The sequence below is a fragment of the Myxocyprinus asiaticus genome, chromosome 38 (assembly GCF_019703515.2).
Source record: "Myxocyprinus asiaticus isolate MX2 ecotype Aquarium Trade chromosome 38, UBuf_Myxa_2, whole genome shotgun sequence".
NCBI lineage: Eukaryota > Metazoa > Chordata > Actinopteri > Cypriniformes > Catostomidae > Myxocyprinus > Myxocyprinus asiaticus.
In genome coordinates this window covers 32,095,838-32,116,873 of record NC_059381.1, presented here as the reverse complement: position 1 = coordinate 32,116,873, position 21,036 = coordinate 32,095,838, and the positions used below count along the sequence as shown (strand labels likewise).

General features: G+C 39.8%; 1 protein-coding gene across 1 annotated transcript; it reads left to right on the top strand.

The window, feature by feature from the left end:
* The first annotated feature begins 446 nt into the window (after positions 1-446).
* Positions 447-13,141, top strand: LOC127428783 (uncharacterized). Its single transcript, XM_051677377.1, has 5 exons — positions 447-723; positions 10,881-10,972; positions 11,148-11,195; positions 11,292-11,432; positions 12,950-13,141. Exons 1-5 carry the CDS (start codon positions 447-449, stop codon positions 13,037-13,039), a joined length of 648 nt encoding a protein of 215 aa, XP_051533337.1. The 3' UTR covers positions 13,040-13,141.
* The last annotated feature ends 7,895 nt before the right edge of the window (positions 13,142-21,036 follow it).

Genomic DNA, 21,036 nt, shown 5'->3' with positions numbered 1-21,036 from the left:
CCAGCCAGGAATGTGCTCCTCCACTGGTGCCTCAGCACCATCTTGTAGAAGATGACACAGATGAGGTTGATGTGTTGTCTATTTTTGCTCCCCACTCTCTGCAATCAGAAAGAGAGAGCCATCAGGGAGATTCCCATTCAGATAATGCGGAGGTGGATGAGGAATCGACAAAGGTGGAAGAATTTTATGCAAATACACTTGTTAATAGTGTATTTAGCGCAGCCAAGATTGTCAGTTTACAACAATTCGTGTCTGAACCATTTCCTATGGGAGGTGTCTGGGAGGGCATATCTCAGACTAATTCCCCACCTTCCATTCTGGTGGCAGATGATTACATTTCCATGTGGAGAACAGCATGGAAAAAACCATCTCAAAAGCCCCAATTTAATGCAGGCTGTAGACAATTAGCTAATGCCTGTTACCCAGTAGAAACCGGTCTTGGGGATATGCCACCGGTAGAGCAGTCAACAGCATCACGGACAGCCCTAGGGCCAGCCTGTGTATCTGGTAATCCTCGCTGTCCTGGTAAGGAGTGTGCTAAGTCCGACCGCATGATCTCATGCTCTTTTAATGCTGCTGCACATGCGGCTCGTATGGGAAATACTTTGGCTATCCTCCTGGCAGCCTTGCGGAAAACAATGGGTGCAGAGGATCAGGATTCTAAAACTCTTATTGATTCAGCTTTAGCAGCTCACTCACAACTGACACGTGATGTAGGGGAGAGTATGTCATCAGCTGTCTATTGTCACAGGCAAATATGGCTGGTACAGACTTCTTTGCCAGATGCCATAAGGAATGAACTGATGAATTTGCCAGTAATGCCTGGTCAAGTCTTTCATCCAGATTCTCAGGATATGCTGGATAGGGCTGAGCACTCTACACAAATTACATTTATTGGGCCTCATGTATTCAGATAGAAGACAAAGGCAGGCCTAACAGTTGTAAAAGCCTGACTGAGGCCTCTGTCATAAATCTTACTGATAAAAACGTGCTAAAATCAAACAAAGGGAGTCCAAAAAAGACTACAAATCCCATGAAGCCTTGCTCACTAAAGGATCGAACTCTCAGCTCCTATTGGATGAGGCACACGACAGAACGCCCCTCATGATCAGGAGTAGAAATATCTCTGAGATGCTTCCAGGATTCGCTTCCAGCAACTTTGCTCGCCATGCGTAGACGCAGCTCATCGCTGCACTCAGGTGTAGCCTCGTGGCACAAGGAAGTAACGTCTGACTTGAGACTGTGGCCATACAATCTTCATCTCGCTGGACGAGTTGATATTACTCTGTGTTCCACCGAACACTAACGGATCCGAAGGAGACCACCGAGCAATCCACATCTTCATCCGTTTGCCGGCAGAAGTGAAAAGATTTCTCTTCCATCTTCAATCAAGTCGACGTCGCTGATTTCTCTGCCAGCCCGCCGAGAATCAGCAGCCATACCGCCCACCGACAGAGCGAGGAAACGGCCTCCCGTCATCACTCGAGCCTCAAGGAACTGAGTTGGAGTTAAAGGACGGATGAACACACATTCTAGCTGAATCCTCATGCTATTCAAGTAAGAGGTTTACGTCTGGGCAGAGATAGAATATTATGTGTGTTATTCTTGTGTATCAAGGTTATTGCTTGTACAGTTTACAGACTACCGAGTCCACTCATTGCTGCTAATAATACTCAAGGTATTACTTTAACATACTGTTATCACAAATGAGATCTGCTGTGTTGTAGTCCAACCACATTGGACTGTTGTGTATTTCCACCATCGCGGTTGAGACCAGCACACTGAGTTTATCCATTAAAGAATCAAAGACCGTGGGACGGTTTACGAGCCGTCCACCGTGTCTCTGAGCGATGAACTAACAGCTGCTTTCTCTCCCACGATCGCGAAACCGGCTTTGGTGCCATCACTTATTCTCTCTCTCTCTCATACTAACCACACACACACACGCGACCCCTCACAAACATTCTCGCACACATTTTTGGCTAGTAGATAGCTTTGTGATAAAGCTCAGCTTTGTCCCTAAGATATCGTACAAGCGGATACACGTGGTAAACTGGCAGACGCCATTGACCGGTTTCCCTCCGCCCACATTCGCGGCCATATTCTCTGGCCTGAAATCTCGCGTGACATACTCTCCATGAGAGTCACGTCCGCCATTTTGTGTGCATCCCTCCTTACACACACACACACACACATACACACCTTCCTCGTGTTATAGGATTATTTTGGTTACCATATCTAATCATGTCACTGTTTAGTTTGTAGTTGTAAGTCGGAAGTTTATTGACTGCATTGTATTAATTATTAATTGATATTATTTCATAAATAAACTTTGTTATATTTCAAAGAGAAGTGTTTTGGTTTGTTTTGCATACACCTGTGTCAAATGCTGATGGGATGTCAGTGTTCGGATTCAAGCCTTCATTGTTTTTTTTTTCAAAAATCTATGTCGATTTTCCTAAGAGAACAATCTAATATTGAGACTGTTATACTATCTGGTTTTTAGTCCCTGATTCCGATATTAATCCTTATTAATATTCTATTGATTTTTGATGATTGATAATTATCTTTGATGATTGTTGAATTTGAAGGATCAATAAGCTAGTGTTAATTTTAATCAATGTTTCATTGATGTTAACAATTAACGATTATCTTTGATAATTGTTGATTTAAAGGATTAAAAAAAGCTAACATTGATTCAAATCAATGTTCTATTGATTTTAATAATTGATAATTATCTTTGATAATTATTAATCATTGCTAATAACCAAACCCGCTCCTAAACGTAGCACACTACATTTACTGGAGCCCCATATGAGGTTTTAATAAGTTAGATTCTATTATTTAATTTAGATATTAATTAATAACTAAAGAAATAATTATTAATTATTTCTGATAGTAACAACCAGTAAAGCCCTACTCATTGAGAGAAACTGTCCAATGGGCTTGTCGTAAACCAACCCAGGCCTTCAGACAAAGGTCTAGAGTACATCAAAAGCTGCAGCATTCTGCTTGGTCTAGGCATGTGAGTGGTGGTCCTGCTGGTGTTCAGGAGCAGAGTTTTCATACCCACAGTCAGAATCCCACCACACATTCACAGAGGAGACCTCAGTCCTGAGGGGGAGGTCAACAGAGGGACTCAGGCAGGGGTGCAGGCCGTAGTGGCGGTCCTGCATAGGGGTCAGGGGCAGGCCATCGATTGTTCCTCCCAACTTTCTCGGGCCAGTTGGAAGGAAGTTGTGTCAGACCCATGGGTTTTATGCACAGTAAATCACGGGTATCGGCTCCAGTATCGGCTGCAGTTTCGGCGGCGACCCCCCCCCCCCACCCAGCACACAGCAAACTGGGTTTTACTCAACCTATTTCATAGTTCCAAAAAAAGATGGAGGTTATCAGCCTATTCTCGACCTCAGGTGTCTCAACAAATACATAAAAGTACTCCCATTCAAAATGATTAACACAAAGACAGTAATGCAGTCCATAAGTGCAGGAGAGTGGTTTACATCCCTCGACTTAAAAGACACATATTTCCACATCCCGATTTGTCCAGAACACAGGCCTTTTCTTCATTTTGCTTTTCAAGGCCAAGTTTTCCAATTTCAGGTTCTACCATTCGGCCTGTCCCTGGTACCGAGGGTCTTTAATTGGGTGGTCTTGGCGGCCTTAGCCCCCCTTCAGTTACTAGGTATCAAAATCCTCCCATATCTGGACGATTGGTTAATCTGCGCCCCTTCTCGAGATCAAGTGGTACTGAACACAGAGATGGTACTGGCCCATGTTCAATCTCTGGGGTTTACAGTGAACTGGAAGAAGAGCAGTCTCCAGCCTTGTCAACAAATAATCTTTCTTGGACTCCACTTAGATTCTGTGACAATGAATGCACGTCTCACTCCTCAGAGGGTAGACAAGTTGGAGAAGGCATTAAGGCACTTTTGCCAGGGAAATTGGTGACAGCTCACAAGGTTCAGAAACTGCTGGGATTTATAACAACAGCATCAGTTGTGATTCCCTTGGGACTGCTAAAGGCACATCCCGTACAGCGTTGGTTCAATTTATTTCATCTCCACCCAAAAAAGGACAAAGGGGTGAGGTTGCAGGTGGCACAATCCTGCATACGAGCCCTGCTGCTCTGGAGAGACAGGGACTTCCTTTTGAGAGGCACCCCACTGGGAAATATTCCTCACAGAAGATCAGTGATCACAACGGATGCATCACTGACAGGTTGGGGAGCAGTCTGGGAAGGCAGGTCAGTAAGGGGCATGTGGAAGCCCCCTTGGTTATCAGAACATATAAATGTACTAGAACTGAGGGCTGTGCATCTTGCTCTCAAGGGGCTGTTACCATTCATACACCACAAGCATGTACTGGTGAGAACGGACAGCACCTCGGCAGTATACCATATAAATCACCGGGGGAACAAGGTCATTATGCTGTCTCCAGGTGGCTAAAGAACTACTAACATGGGCATGGCCCCGACTGACCTCTCTGAGAGCCATTCACATCCCAGGTGTGGCAAACAGAGTGGCCGATGTTTTTTCCAGGACAGGGCCTCTACCAGGAGAGTGGTGGTTACACGCGGATGTAGTGGCCCAAATTTGGGCCTGATATGGGGTAGCCCAGGTCAATCTCTTTGCATCCAGGGACACAACTCATTACCAGGAGTGGTACTCCCTCATGGTACAGAGGGGCAGCTGAGGCCTAGATGCTCTGTCACAAGAATGGCTAACAGGGTTGTTGTATGCTTTTCCCCCTTTTCCTCTAATTCCTCAAGTACTCAGGAGGGTCAGGGAAGTTTATTACACAGTTCTGCTGATAGCTCCACGCTGGCCAGGAAGACCATGTTTCCAGACCTGATTCAGCTAATACAGGTTTACCCGTAGCAACTACCATCATGAGCCGATCTTCTGTCACAAGCAGAGGAACAGGTTTGGCATCCAAACCCAACTGCCCTGTGATTATGGGTTTGGCCTCTGCAGAGTGTGTCTCTCAGCAGTTAGACGAGACTGTCCGTGAGACACTGAGCAATGCTAGAGCTCCATCTACTCGAGCTAATTACTCACTAAGGTGGAAAATCTTTTCAGACTGGTGTTTGGGCATAAAAGTTGACCCAGTAGTCTGTCCTGTGCCGCTTCACTGCCTGCAGTCTCAATTGGATCACGGCAAAGCAGCTAGTACAATTAAAGTTTATGCCTCGGCTATCTCAGCATTTCATGAGGGGGTGAATGGCCTGCCATTGGGTCAACATCCCTTAGTGTGTCAGTTCCTGAAGGGAACTCGTCGCTTGTGTCCAAGCCGCGCTTTGCGGGCACCAAGCTGGGACTTACCTCTCGTTTTGAACTCTCTCACTAAATCTCCCTATGAGCTGATTTCTGAAGCAGATTTGAAAGCTTTATCACTCAAGATGGCTTTTCTATTGGCTTTCTGTTCTGCCAGATGAGTAGGAGAACTGTGTGCTCTCTCTGTTAGTGAGGATTGTTTAAGATCGAAAGCAGACGGCTCGGGGGTGTCACTTCGGCCAATCCTGCTTTTTTGCAGAAAGTGCTTAATCCCCAGTTTATAAATCAAGTACTGGAGGTGGTTCGATTTCAACCCTCTTCCTCCTCACAGGCAGAGCAGGAAGGGTTACTCATTCTATGTCCAGTTAGGGCATTACGTACCTATGTAACTCATACTCAGCCTTTAAGGAAGTCTCATTCTCAGCTTTTTGTCTGCTACGGAAAAGCCAGATTAGGGTTACCGCTCTCCAAGCAGCGTTTGTCACATTGGTTGATTGATGTCATCTCCCATGCGTATGAAGGAAAAGGGTTTCCAATTCTTACAGGAATACAAGCCCACTCAACCAGAAGTGTAACCACTTCATGGGATGTACTGAAAGGAGTTCTGTGGGAGATATTTGTGCTGCAGCATCATGGTCCACACCATGTACATTTACAAAATTTTACAGAGTTGATGTGACCTGTGCAACACCTGTGAGCAATGCAGTTCTGATGTCTGTTGCCCAGCGAGGTTCTGATCATGTAGATATTTCGGTTCCTTGCGACCCTTTTGATATGAGTCATCCTATTTAGACCGTAGTGATGGTCAGAGTGAGGTCGAAACAGATCATATGTTATGAATGTAACTATGGATCTGTGAGACCGAAGGATGACCGTCACTATCCTTGTCGCTTGGAACACTGGGGCGTTCAAGATAAGAGGACGAGCTGGAAGTTCAACCTGCTTTTATAGTGCGGGAAGTTCCGCCTCCAGGGTCATGGGCATGACTTTGTTTACATAAGGTCTCGAGGAAAGGCGGAACGAAGGTTATCATCCTATTTAGACCATAGTGACGGTCATCCTTCAGTCTCACAGATCCATAGTTACATTCATAACTTACGTTATCCATTTTTAAAAGAATCTCTCCTCAGTACTTCACTTATGAAATTAATCAGTTCTAGTACAAAGGTCAATTCATGTAGTATGAAGCGAGATGGGTTGATGTCAATGAACTGTGATTATTGTCAGTATTTTCAGAACTTTCAAATCATCAAACCATATGCTACAGTATCAAATGCTCATCATGATACGAGCTGTACGTTTTATTTGGGAAACAGTGCATCATGTTGACCTACAGGCTTTTGCAAGCCGTCGCATCTCAGTCATGCCAGTTTAATGCATTCCCCTCTAGCAACATCAAATCTTTCGTTATTAAAACTGGCCCCTGAGACATCAGTCATATATATTGAGAGGAATCTGACTGCAAACATCAACCCACAGTCGTTCAGATCCGCTCAACTTTCCCTCTCATGCTGTTTCTGGCCTGTAAGTAGTCAAAACTCGAATAAATATCAGTTGATATAAATTGTGACGTGTGGAGGATGATTGGTTTATGCGTAGGCTGTTCTTTGTTTTGTGTAGAAAAGAGTCACATTTGATGCGAAAAGATAGGAAACACAAGTGTTAACACGTGTTTAAAATGTTGCAAAAATAGGTAATAATGAAAACACACCAAAGTTCCTTTCAAGGCAAGTCAGTCCACTCGGCGGCCATCTTTGGAATGCTTCGGGTAGCTATTTATTATGTAAACAAGCGGTCTATCGACTTGAATGGGTAAAGACCGAAATCTCCAAGCGGCTGGCCAAGATTACAATCAAAGAACATATTTAAAGTCAGCAGTATAATCTGACAACGATTGTATTATAAATTGTGTTTCTTTAGCTCAGGTCACGAAAAAAAAAAAAAAAAAAAAAAAAAAAAAAAAAAAAAATATATATATATATATATATATATATTTTTTTTTTTCTTCAGGCTGGTTCAGCTAATGCGCATGTGCGTTCTCGAGTTGACTGACAGGCGATGTCTGAATCTAAAAGCTGATTGGATCTTTTACCTGTAGGCGGGACTTCCTTTCTACAGCCATTGGGAAGTGGTCCATCTCTGCAGTACGCTTAGTTAACCGTTTTGATGTAATTAGCTAATTATTTGTAATGTCTACAAATATAGGATATAGGCCTTTATCAATTCATCTCAAATACTTAATCTAAACAGACCTACCTCACCTTACAATCATTACTCGGGGATAGTGAAATAAAGAAAAAAAAATATCTCATGTTGTTTTATTATTTTAAACAGGATGTATGTGAGCATGGAACACTTCACAGAGTATAAATACGTTTTTATTAGAGGAATGCAAGAATATATACAAAAGTACCTTTACACATTAAAGAGCAAGGGTATACAGTATGTCTCAAAACAAAATGTATATTCAGAATAAAGATTCTACATAGTATTTGCGATATTGCAATGCACTTCCTTTATATAATCTCCGTGTATTATATAAGATCCATTTTTAAATGTTCAAATGGGGGGACAGTATCTGACAATAACATTCTCAGCTGTCAGGATGCGTTCCCTCTGCTATAATGGACAAATTTAGGGATAGCAGGCTACAAATCACAGGACTTATCTGTTTTGAGGAAACATGTCAGCAGTATGAATTTGACACATGTATGAGCTTTCTTTCTTATTGAACACAGGGGAAACAGTATCTGACAGTAACATTCTCAGCTGTCAGGATACGTTCCCCGTGCTATAAAGGGGGTGGTTTTAAGGCAAAGTTAAAACCTAAAAACTTGTGTGATGTTATTTATTTATTTATATATTTATTTTTTATCTACAATTTCTTTTGACCTTTTCTCAGTACATTGCCGTGAAAGTGTACTTGTTGGGACAGAAATCCATCAGATTTAATTTAATGTAAACAGCTGAACTAAAGTGGACAACGGAGCTCTCTTGTGGCCAAATCACGCAATTGCATTTCTAAAAAAAAAAAAAAAAAAAAAAAAAAAAAAGCCTGGCTAAGGGGAAAAAAAGAGAAATATGTGAGAACAGTTGCATATTTAGCATATAAATTCACAGTTATGTGAGTGAGCACACATTTATTCCAAAAGTCTACAATATTCAAAATGAAAACTCTCACAAATATAATATTATTTATTGATAGAAATAACAGTAGGTGGTTGTGTTCATAAAGACATAAAAATGCAACAAACATAGGTTCTGTTACCCCATTTCCAAAATATAACTAGACAGTCATGAAATTTGCCTTTCACTTCTAGAATACAACATTCTACAGAGTTTTTAAGCTCGTTAAAAACTCTAAATTTGAGCCTTAATGCTCTCCGTAGACCACAGTGGTCCGAGCACAGCATCTTGGGGGCGAGCTTCCCCTTAAGTTTAGTGTCGAAGTCTGTTCCCCCTATATGTTTCCCCTTATGTTAGTGTCGAAATCTGTTCCCCCTATGTTTCCCCTTAGGTTAGTGTCAAAGTCTGTTCCCCCTCTGTGAACAGACTGTTCCTCCTGTGTTTAATGTTTAACGGCACTAAGGGGAACTCTAACCGGGGAAACAGACTTTGACACAACACTGGATGTGACAACACGCAGTCTGTGATAAAGGCCTATTATTAAATGTTATGGTGACTTTTGCGAAAACAACATTCTATTGTTGTTTAAATTCACAGGACATATTTACAAATTTTCCTCATTGTCATTGTTATATCACGTGTCCACTGGGTGATGTTTTATAAATACATTTATAGAAAACTGAGATCAACAAACTGTATTAACACTACAGTGCATCCGGAAAGTATTCACAGCGCTTCACTTTTTCCACATTTTGTTATGTTACAGCCTTATTCCAAAATTGATTAAATTCATTATTTTCCTCAAAATTCTACAAACAATACCCTATAATGACAACGTGAAAGAAGTTTGTTTGAAATATTTGCAAATTTATTAAAAATAAAAAACAAAACAAATCACATGTACATAAGTATTCACAGCCTTTGCCATGACACTCAAAATTGAGCTCAGGTGCATCCTGTTTCCACTGATCATCCTTGAGATGTTTCTACAACTTGATTGGAGTCCACCTGTGGTAAATTCAGTTGATTGGACATGATTTGGAAAGGCACACACCTGTCTATATAAGGTCCCACAGTTAACAGTGCATGTCAGAGCACAAACCAAGCCATGAAGTCCAAAAAATTGTCTGCAGACCTCCGAGACAGGATTGTATCGAGGCACAGATCTGGGGAAGGGTACAGAAAAATTTCCGCAGCATTGAAGGTCCCAATGAGCACAGTGGCCTCCATCATCCGTAAATGGAAGATGTTTGGAACCACCAGGACTCTTCCTAGAGCTGGCCACCCGGCCAAATTGAGCGATCGGGGGAGACGGGCCTTAGTCAGGGAGGTGACCAAGAACCCAATTGTCACTCTGACAGAGCTCCAGCGTTTCTCTGTGGAGAGAGGAGAAACTTCCAGGAGAACAACCATCTCTGCAGCATTCCACCAATCAGGCCTGTATGGTAGAGTCACCAGACGGAAGCCACTCCTCAGTAAAAGGCACATGACAGCCTGCCTGGAGTTTGCCAAAAGGCACCTGAAGGACCCTCAGACCATGAGAAACAAAGATTGAACTCTTTGGCCTGAATGGCAAGCGTCATGTCTGGAGGAAACCAGGCACCGCTTATCACCTGGCCAATACCATCCCTACAGTGAAGCATGGTGGTGGCAGCATCATGCTGTGGGGATGTTTTACAGCGGCAGGAACTGGGAGACTAGTCAGGATCGAGGGAAAGATGAATGCAGCAATGTACAGAGACATCCTTGATGAAAACCTGCTCCAGAGCGCTCTGGACCTCAGACTGGGGCGAAGGTTCATCTTCCAACAGGACAATGACCCTAAGCACACAGCCAAGATAACAAAGGAGTGGCTCCGGGACAACTCTGTGAATGTCCTTGAGTGGCCCAGCCAGAGCCCAGACTTGAACCCAATTAAACATCTCTGGAGAGATCTGAAAATTGCTGTGCACCAACGCTCCCCATCCAACCTGATGGAGCTTGAGAGGTCCTGCAAAGAAGAATGGGAGAAACTGCCCAAAAATAGGTGTGCCAAGCTTGTAGCATCATACTCAGAAAGACTTGAGGCTGTAATTGGTGCCAAAGGTGCTTCAACAAAGTATTGAGCAAAGGCTGTGAATACTTATGTACATGTGATTTTTTTTATTTTTTTTATTTTTATAAATTTGCAAAGATTTCAAACAAACTTCTTTCATGTTGTCATTATGGGGTATTGTTTGTAGAATTGAGGAAAATAATGAATTTAATCCATTTTGGAATAAGGCTGTAACATAACAAAATGTGGAAAAAGTGAAGTGCTGTGAATACTTTCTGGATGCACTGTACATTAGATCCCAGGTGAAGACAGCTGGTAGATAACAATGTTATGCTTATTTTTCAAGCTCTTCTAGACTTCTTCTCTAATGTGAATGGTGTAACTTGTATGAATGTATAAGAAAATGTTCAGATTATATAAATATATTGTGTTCCTCTTTATAGGATTGCAGCACACAGGTAGAGGCGACGACACCATACGTGAGGCACTTTACCATTTTAGAGATCTTCTGGGTTACACTCATCTCTTCAGATTTGTAAGTAACACGCTCTCTTTGTTGGAAATGCACAGGGTGGCACTGTGAACATAAGCATAGCTTTCTTATTAAGAAAGGAAAAAAAAGTATATGAAGTGGTCTGTCAATGAATATCAGTAAATTTTCTTACCTGTTTAAGTTTATTTGTAACTGGTGTTTTGTATCTCGTATTTAGGTCATGAACACAATATACACACCGAATGTACATAATGAAGGCAGAGAGGTGTGTTTTGAATATCCTAATAGACCTTGAGATTCTAATAATCTGAGATGATTGATATGATCATCTGTAAGCAGGACTGGGCCTGTTCTCTTTCAGATGTGCAGCTGTAAGGAGTTCATTGCTCAAGAGCTTCTGAAGATGTTTCTTTCAATAGAAATCACTTATCAAGATGCTGCTGAACCTCGTACTGCGCTAAGACAGTTGCAACACAATTTCAGATTTCTCTTTCAGAATCCGGTGAGAAGCAAGAACATAAACAATTTATTTTATGTGTCTGGCCCAATTTTACTCAAGTGACATATCATGATTTTTTTTCAAGAGGTTATTTTGCAAGATCAAAGAACACTGTCTAAAAGTCAAAGTTACGGTTCGCATGAGAAATAATCATCAGAGGAATGATCATCAGTTGACATTAATTCGTCAGTGTATCACATTTTTTCAGGACTGGATGTCCAAATGCATAACCAACAGTGACTTGTGATTCATCATGCAAGAATGAACTCGGTTCGATATAATTTTATTTTTGTCTGTTTTGCTGCTTTTCATTTTAACAGGTTTACTCCTTTTCCATTCTCGCTCAACTGTCACCATAAATTACAATATTTTGCTTGTCAAACACTGTTTATGCTATAAAAATGGTTTAATCATTCAACCTTAATTTCCAACTTTATTATTTTTATGACAATATTTCATCTATTAATATCACCCAGAACACATCTTGAAAATACAAATCTTACTTATTATATCTCAAAACCAATTCAACAGACAACCTGCTTAAAGGGATAAAATGAAAAATTCTCTCATCATTTACTCACCCTCATGCCATTCCAGATGTGTATGACTTTATTTCTTCATTAGAACACAAAGATTTTTAGGAGAATATTTCAGCTCTGTAGGTCCTCACAATGCAAATTAATGGTGACCAGAACTTTGAAGGTCTAAAAATCACATAAAGGCAGCATAGAATATTCCATAAGACTCCAGTGGTTAAATCCATGTCTTCAGAAGCGATATGATAGGTGTGGGTGAAAAACAGATCAATATTAAGTCCTTTTTCACCATAAATCTCCACTTTCACTTTTTCTTATGTTTTTGGGGTGATTCGCATTCTTTGTGCATATTGCCACCTACTGGACAGGGAGGTGAATTTATAGTATAATAGGACTTATCTTTTTCTCAACCACACCTATCATATCTCTTCTGAAGACATGGATTAAACCACTGGAGTCTGAATGATTACTTTTATGCTGCCTTTATGTGCTTTTTGGAGCTTCAAAGTTCTGGTCACCATTCACTTGCATTGTATGGACCTACAGAGCTGAAATATTCTTCTAAATATCTTAATTTGTGTTCTGCTGAAGAAAGAAAGTCATACACATCTGGGGTGGCATGAGGGTGAGTAAATGATGAGAAAATTTTCAATTTTGGGTGAACTTTCCGTTTAAAGTGCTGATTTCATTTGTTCTATTGTGTTGCAATAAATAATAATGCATGAGCAAGGTTAAAACTAACTTTTAAATTCTTTCTTAAGAGAAGAATACAAAATAATGTGTGCAAGTATTATAAATCTGTGTAACAGGAACAGGATATAATATGTATTATTTGGTGCTTCTTGGCAAGTTGTTTTTCACCCAGGCACAGTATCTGAAGGGGTACTTGAGTCTTCTTCATGGGACTGTGGGGGTATTTTAAATAAAAAGGTTGGAAAATGTACTACATTTATGCACCTCACTTGTTTGATTTGCCTTTTGCAGATATTAAAGTTGGCAGTAGAGGGCAGTGTCGTCAAAACCTCCATGGGCCGCCACTTCATATTACAGTGTGGGACAATAGATAGTAATTGATGAAATAATGTTTGACCAGATTAGATTATGAAGTAAATTACAAGATTAAAGCATTGATTGAGCATACATGAACAGTTATTAGTTTATATTCTCTGTCTGGCTGTGTTTGCTGTATAAAACAAGCTGGTTGAAATAGAAAGTAATGGGCCGAGTTTATGGACAGACATGGCAGAAGCAATAAGAGTAGTATGAGTTGTATGCCATTTTGAACTCCGCCATAGTCTTCTTATCACTCTGCTTTTCTAGAATAAATTGATGCTGAATAAAAGAAGATGTATTCTACAATACCAAATCTTACACTGATTACTTTTTTAAGCAATTGAATTAATTTGTAATTTTTGGTGCAATATATGTTAATGTTACATGATATACAAACCTATAACACTTACTCCACCATTTTCATAACGTCTCTGTGTGTGTTTTGCATCATGTCATTATGCTGCATTATGTTATGCTTTATTCATATCAGATCTATGACTATAATGCATGTAACTTTTGCATTATTTTTCTGTTTATATACAGTATGCAGTCTCACATAAGCCAAATCTTTTTGGTCCTAAATGCATCTGTGATGCTAGTGCTCAAGTCTGTGCTGTCTAAATTAAGAACATTCAATAAAAACGTTAAGCATATTTTTGAAAATATTTAGGAATCGTTACTGAACTGGATCAAATCGTGATCAAATTTCAGATTTTGTGATGCATCGTAATCATTTGGTAAAGAATCTACATCTAATCTAATGGTCGTCAGTGCAGATATTTACACCCCTATTTAAAAGCTTAACTTGAAACCTCATTCACATTTTGCATGCATGATTTTATTTCTGCATTAGTCTTCATTCTTCAAAGCTGAATGTTGCTTTAGCTTCAGAGCATGTATTGGTTTTAAAAAATAACATCCAGTCTCACACTTTCCTGAAGCCTTCGATAAACCTTGATGAACATTTCTAAAATTTCGGGACATACGATTAATCATGATAATATCTATTTGCTGTTTGTTTTAGGTTTTTTTTTTTTTTTTGCTTTTGAATTTGTGTTGTGTGTTTTTTTTTTTATTTTATTTTTGTTATGAGTTTTGTTTTGTTTTGGATCTTGTTTTTTTTTAAATATTATTGTTATTATTTATTTTTTATGCTTATTAATTAATTGAATGAATCACAGATCTGAAAAAAGCACAAAATTAAATAGACGTGCTTTATCATTGCCTATGACTGGTCTATACTTCACAACAATTCGTTTTGCATTTAAGTTTGTCAATAGGTCTGAGGCTGTAAATATGTCTGAGCACTGAGGCATGATTAATTGCTGTACCTTTTATATGTAAAACATGTTAAAACAACCCTACTATTTACTTCACTTTTGCATGTGGTTATATTTTGATCATATTAAATCAGGTTTCAAAGTCACATCATGAAAGTAAGGTAACATAATTACATTCACTGTGCTTTGAGTGCCATACGCCCCATGGGCTTGGTATTCATGATGAACCACAGGACACCATTACAGTAGTATATGCAATGTACAAAACACCTATACAGTGCTTGCAGCTCACACACAGTAACAAGCACATGTTTCTTTTCAGGATCCCAGATCATAAGCTCAGGCAGGTGAAGTGTGGTATGTGGGCTGGTAGGTATTCTAAGGTGGATTATAAAGCCGATCAGGTGCATCTGTGGGAACTGGGGGGGGGGGGTTTAGAAGAACCTACACTGCTCTGTTACACAAAAGAGAGACAGCTCACTGACACTGCTTTAACAAGCTTCAGCTAAGGCAGTGGTTCTCAAAGTGTGGGGCGCACCCAGGGGTTCAGGAATCGGCTGGTTAGCAGGTCCCTGTTAGCACCTGCTGGTAGGTGCTGGAACTACACCAACCAATGGCAAAAAGCATGTTTCTCCATAGACCGCCATTAAAAAGTAGCCGAGTTTTATGATGAACAAAATTTGTTTCCAAGAACCATTTCAGTTTAAATTATTTCATTACATTATAGCACATCATCATCCGGTGATGGATTGTTTTTAAGGGCTCTTAAAAGCGTGAAATTGATTTATATATTTCCCTATCTATTCCCATTGATGAGTGATCAGTCACTGACACCCGATCCCGGAACTGAGCACCCATGAGCAAAGATGGCAGCCTCCATTTCGCTAGCTTTCTGGGAACCCTGCATTAGCTGAGCACAGTCATAGAGATGAATAGCTCTCTCCAGGTACTTTATAGGTCCACTTTACTTTTTTGTGGTAACTGACAGCATGCCATGATGCTGTCGATAGAGTTTACCTTGGAATATTCCTTCAATACTTCTGATTGACATTCAGCAGTAAAGTTGAGACATTTGGCTCGCAAAGAAAACATGTTAACACAAGGTTACATTTTTTTTTATCAAATGAAAAAAGCCTATGGAAAAGTCATAAGCAAAGGACCTTTCGGATGCTGAAAATTAACAATTGTTCTATGTTGACTGGTTGTATTAATACACCAGAATTAATCACTGTTAATCACTATGAATAATATTCATAGTCAAAGGAACAGATGTCAGCCAAACCCTTTATTTCCTCACAATAATTTAGGTCTATAGGATCACTCAGTCCATGTCCACACTAAGCCATTTAAATGTAAAACCTCCGTTTTCAGTTTTCTAGCATCATGGTTTTCCAAAGATTATGGCAATGGAGAGCGTATTGAAAAGTCTCCGTGTTGGTGGAGGAAAAAGTCATTCTAATGTGGATGATAGGCGTAAATGTAGCAAATTCAATGTGTTTTCAAACAAAAATGTATTAGTGTGGTCATGACTTTATACTATTATTGCAGCATGCAGTTATAAACTGTGGACATTATGCAAATTGTGTATGAAATACCCAGGAAAATCGACTATGATTTCGTAAAGTTTTCCAAAAGTGATATTACGATCAAGAATTGTTGCTTTGCATAAAGCAGCATAAAGGGTTACAAAGTTATCTCGAAGAGCTTAGATATTCATCTATCCACAGTTAGACACATCGTCTATAAATGGAGATGATTTAGTACTGTGGCTACTCTCCCTAGAAGTGGCCATCCTGCCAAGATGACTCAAAGGGCACACCACAGAATGCTCAGTGAGGTCAAAAAGAAACCTAGAGTGACAGCTGAAGACTTGAAGGAATCATTGGAACTAGTTAACATCTCTGTTCATGGGTTTACTATATGGAGAACATTAAAAAGGAAGCCGCTGCTTTCCAACAAAAACATTGCTGCGTGCCTGAAGTTTGCCAAAAACCACCTTTACACTCCACAACGCTACTGGGAAAATGTTTTGTGGACTGATGAAACTAAGGTTGAATTGTTTGGGAAGAACACACAGCAATATGTATGGCGTAAAAAGGGCACTGCATACCAATATGAAAACATCATCCCAACGCTGAAGTACGGTGGAGGGAGAATCATGATTTAGGGGGCTTTGCAGCTTTGGGGCCTGGACCGCTTTCCATCATTGAGGGAAAAATTAATTCCCAAGTTTATAAAGATATCCTACAGGATAATGTCAGGGTGGCTGTGCGCACAGCTGAAGCTCAGTAGAAGTTGGGTGATGCAGCAGGACAATGACCCTAAACACTGAAATAAATCCACTACAGAATTGCTTAAAAAAAAAAAAAAAATCCAGTGGCTCAGTCAGAGCTCAGACCTTAACCCAATAGAGATGCTGTGGAATGACCTTAAGAGAGCCTTTCACACATCCTAAGAATATGGCTGAGCTGATGCAGTTCTGTAAGGAAGAATGGTCCAAAATTCCTTCTGAACGCAGATCAATCCACAGATACCAGAAATGCTTGGTTGAGGATATTGCTGCCACAGGTGGATCGACCAGTTTTTAAATTCAAGGGTTCACTTACTTTTTCCACAGCACTTTTTATGTTTAATGGGATGTGTTCAATAAAGACATGAAATATTATAATTGTTTGTCTGTGAGATAAAATGTTATGACCAATTCATGTAGAAAACCAACTAATTCCAAAGGGTTCACATACTTTTCTTGCCACTGTATTTAAAAAAATAATAGGCAGTTTTTTCTTTTGTTTTTTTTCGTTTTTTTTTTTTTTTTTTTCATTTAGTGTTGTTGTCGTTTTGTTTTTTATTAGGGCTGTCAATCTGTAAAAAATGGTAATTGAATAAATAACTTGATATGCTTATTAACTGAATTAATCACATATATCAATCTTTACTTAAAAAGAAGATAATGCCAAGACATTACATTATGGTAGATGAGTAAAGCATTGAATAGACATTTCTCAGACATTTCTGCCTACTATTTTCAAAAATTATTATGTGAAACTGTATGCAAGACTTGATAAACATTTTACACAGTGGTAGACTGCACTGTTGTTACATGACCTCATTATGTTGCATTTTTATTTAGTGAATGGCAGCCAGCTATCATATCAGAAATAAATATGGCTGCTTTGCATTTTAATCCAATGTTGTGTAAAAAAGTCTATACGGTGTATACTGTGTAGTAAGCAGTACGCTGGTATTCCATTCTGAACACAACCTCAGACACTCAGTTTTGCATAAAGCATAAAGTCATGTTCACATCTCAGATCAGTGGCCATGAGCGTTCTGAATGAGGTGCTACATACCAAAGGGAGGGATCAAAGGCTTTATCATTCGGCAGTCCAGAGCAGCAGCGAGTGAAGAGAGGAGATGTCAATAATGACCCAGTGAGATGTCTGCCTGCACTTTAAATCCACCCAAGCTTTTAAGTTAATATTTTTTTATCTTCCTAGAATCAGCAGTTACCTCTAGATAGTTTGTTGATGGTACTTGAAAGAATAACGCATTCCAGGCATTAGACTGAATGACCATGGACAAAAAGTGATAAAAGATGAGGATTTTTAAAGAAAAAGCCTTTTTAAACTCTGCGGGCTCTAATTTTGTGAGTGCGCAAACCACAACATTAAGTGTTACGACCGTGCGCTACATCTTATCAAATTTTCATGAGAGCGCTAATGTTATGAGGCCCACCACAATTAGAGTTTAATATCAAGCAGCCAACTATGCCACCTGGATTTTTTTGTGTGAGTGAGAAACCCCAGGAAAACTCTAATCCACAATAATTCCCTTTTTTTCTTTTCTTATCTTTCTTTTGATTCGTTTGTTGGGGAAGGAATCGTCAATCACTCAAACGGTACAAAAACATACACAATTTATTCCAAAAGTTAAAAAGGTGAAAACACAACATTAAATTAAAAAACAAACAACAATCATTAAATAAATCTGGTTCAGTCCGAGTCTTTAGTCCCCTTGCAACTTTCACTCCGAGTCCATAGTGTCCAGAAGGGAACTGGCAGCTCGTACTAAAAAAAAGAAGGAAAAACTGCCAGTATCTCAAGTCCAGTACATACTAATATTCAATTCCCTCGTTCCTCTTTCCTCTCCACGTTCATAGCACACTAGTTAATAATAATCATTAATAGTTAATAATCATCCCAATTTTTATCACTACACAGATGGTGTGGATTGTTCAAATTGTTCTAAAATGGACATATAATCTGAGCTCACTGTAAAAAAAGAACTCTAGTGCATGTTGCTCAAACACACAAACTAGTGTGGAACAAATGGTTTCCAGCGCTGATTAATTTAGCGTACTCATAGGATGACCTGGTAGCACCCCTTGCCACCCAGTCTATGCGATATCCAGCGTTGAAAGGAAAGTTGTCAGTCTCCGTCAAACTGTTATAACGACCCACCATCTCAGACATCAACACTCAGATTGTCTCATAAGCCATAGCCAAATACGCGCCCACTATCCTCGTCGTGGTGTCTCCTCGTGCTGGCCTTTCACACAGCTCACTCACGCTTTTAGAGACGCCGACGCCTGCGCAATGCAGCTCCTCCAAAAAAAAAAAATGTCTTCCTCTATGACACAGCGTGCATTCTTAGCGTGCAAAGGGGTAGACTTCCACCCTGCTCCACCACTGGACCTTTCACGCTTGAGAATCGTTTAGTGCTTACATGCTCCAATCATGATGAGAAAAAAACACAAGGACAATCTCAACATAAGAAAATGCCGAAATCACACCACACCAAACACAGCACAACAAACATAATGAGTGCAAAATAACCCGTAAGCACAGCAAATAATACACAACACCCACACAAATCAGCCCCATTACACTAATGTGAAATAAGTGACATTTTTGTGCCAGCGCAAAGCACAAGTTGGCGTGGGTGAGTGTTTGCACTATCTGTGGGTGTATGCACAGAAACTGTGAGTGTATTGTATATAAATGAAGTGGCGCAAAGTGCAATGTGCTATTTTCTTGAGAAATAGGTCACAGTGCTAAGACGTTTCAAAAGCACATTGTATCTCAACACAAAGTCCAAACTCAGTTCCTACATTTGCAGTTTGGAGATTCCACCAACAGGTAGTAATAAAGTTAATTTCCAAACTCTGAAAATATAGTGGAACATCAAATTATATCTGTGATGATCACTGTTGTAGCCGTTTTATGAAACAAATATTTATGCGATTTGTGTTACACTATCTATAGGTCATTGTTGGTTGAAGTGTGTGCCGATACAATCACTGTTAATAGTAGCCATGAATTGTGTGTCAGTAGATGAAAATTGTTTAATAATACTTACATTCTCTATAATTTAACGGAGCGTAAATCAAAATCCTGATGAAAACCACATTTTATATACATATAAAAGGAGTGTTACTGTCATAGAACTATGCCTGAATGCAAGTCCATATTTCTATTCTTCTAATTAATTGCATACAGTCCATTTACACTACCAACTTCTTATGAATGTGCTTTTGCTGGTGCTTGACAAGGAATGGACTATATAATAGGATGCAGATGGTGCCAGAGTAGAACCTCCAAATAAATTACAGTTGACTCAGCCCATTAGCGATTTTGCGTACAATTTTGCCAAACCCACTTGTGCCTAGACTTGAGGCATGCTTGCACGAAAATACCAAAACTTCATGGCCATACCCATTGATTTTGCATGTATGATTTATGGTGTAGCTGTAACTGTGCTTAGTGCTAGCGCTCTTAAAATAGGGTCCTGCATTTTTAGTACACTATGTCAAATGCAATTTGAAAGTTTGAAAAGTGCGCCTCAAAATCCCAGCTTTTGGAGTTGTGCTCCATCCAGTTGACTTTGGACGCAAGAACTCGTCCTGTTCTCGGTAAAGCCCAAAGTATAGAGCATTTTTATGCGTATGCTGTGTACAGGGTGAGTAATATACATTTCGGCATCAGCAGGGTACATGAGCACTGCACGTCAAAAGCACATTTGTAAGGAGGTCAGGATATACCAGCATTTGTGTAACTCGAGTCTGAAAGACTATTAAGACCTTGAAGAAGATCTTTATGGGTCTGACTCCTGAAATGAAATATTGCAGTATCGCAAAGCACTCGTAGCATGCATGCATTGAATGGCTTATTACATGCTCACAGTCAAATGGAGTATAATTTGAAAGGAGAGTATTCGACTGTATGCATACGCTAGAGTACACATAAAAAATTAAGTATACTTTGGGCTTAAGGATGGTTTGTTGCCTGTACAACTGTGAGTTGTAGGTACATCTGGAGTTGTGCTTACTGCCTCCTGCTGACTGCGACTCACAAAAACATGAAGGTAGTACTTAGCTTGAATTGCTCCAATGGTAGGAAAATTCCTTATTACCGAATTTGCGTATGGCTAGGGGGCATGACTGATTGTGTTTTTTTAGATAATTAATAGCACTGAAATAACATGTTGAATCGACAGCCTTAGTAAAATCAACATTTACTAATGTTTTAAAATCATCCTTTTAGGGTGGTATTACTTTTCTAGGTGGAGGAACTTTGTGGAAGGATGTGTTAACAATTCCTGTTGGTGGAGTTTGCAGAACATCAACAAAAAAGGTGTGGGGTCAACGACCCTTCCTGTCATCTTCATGTGGATATAAAGTGAAAGTAACTGAGTTTACATTTTTGGTAGTGTTGCCAGTTGAATAAAATATTTAATCGT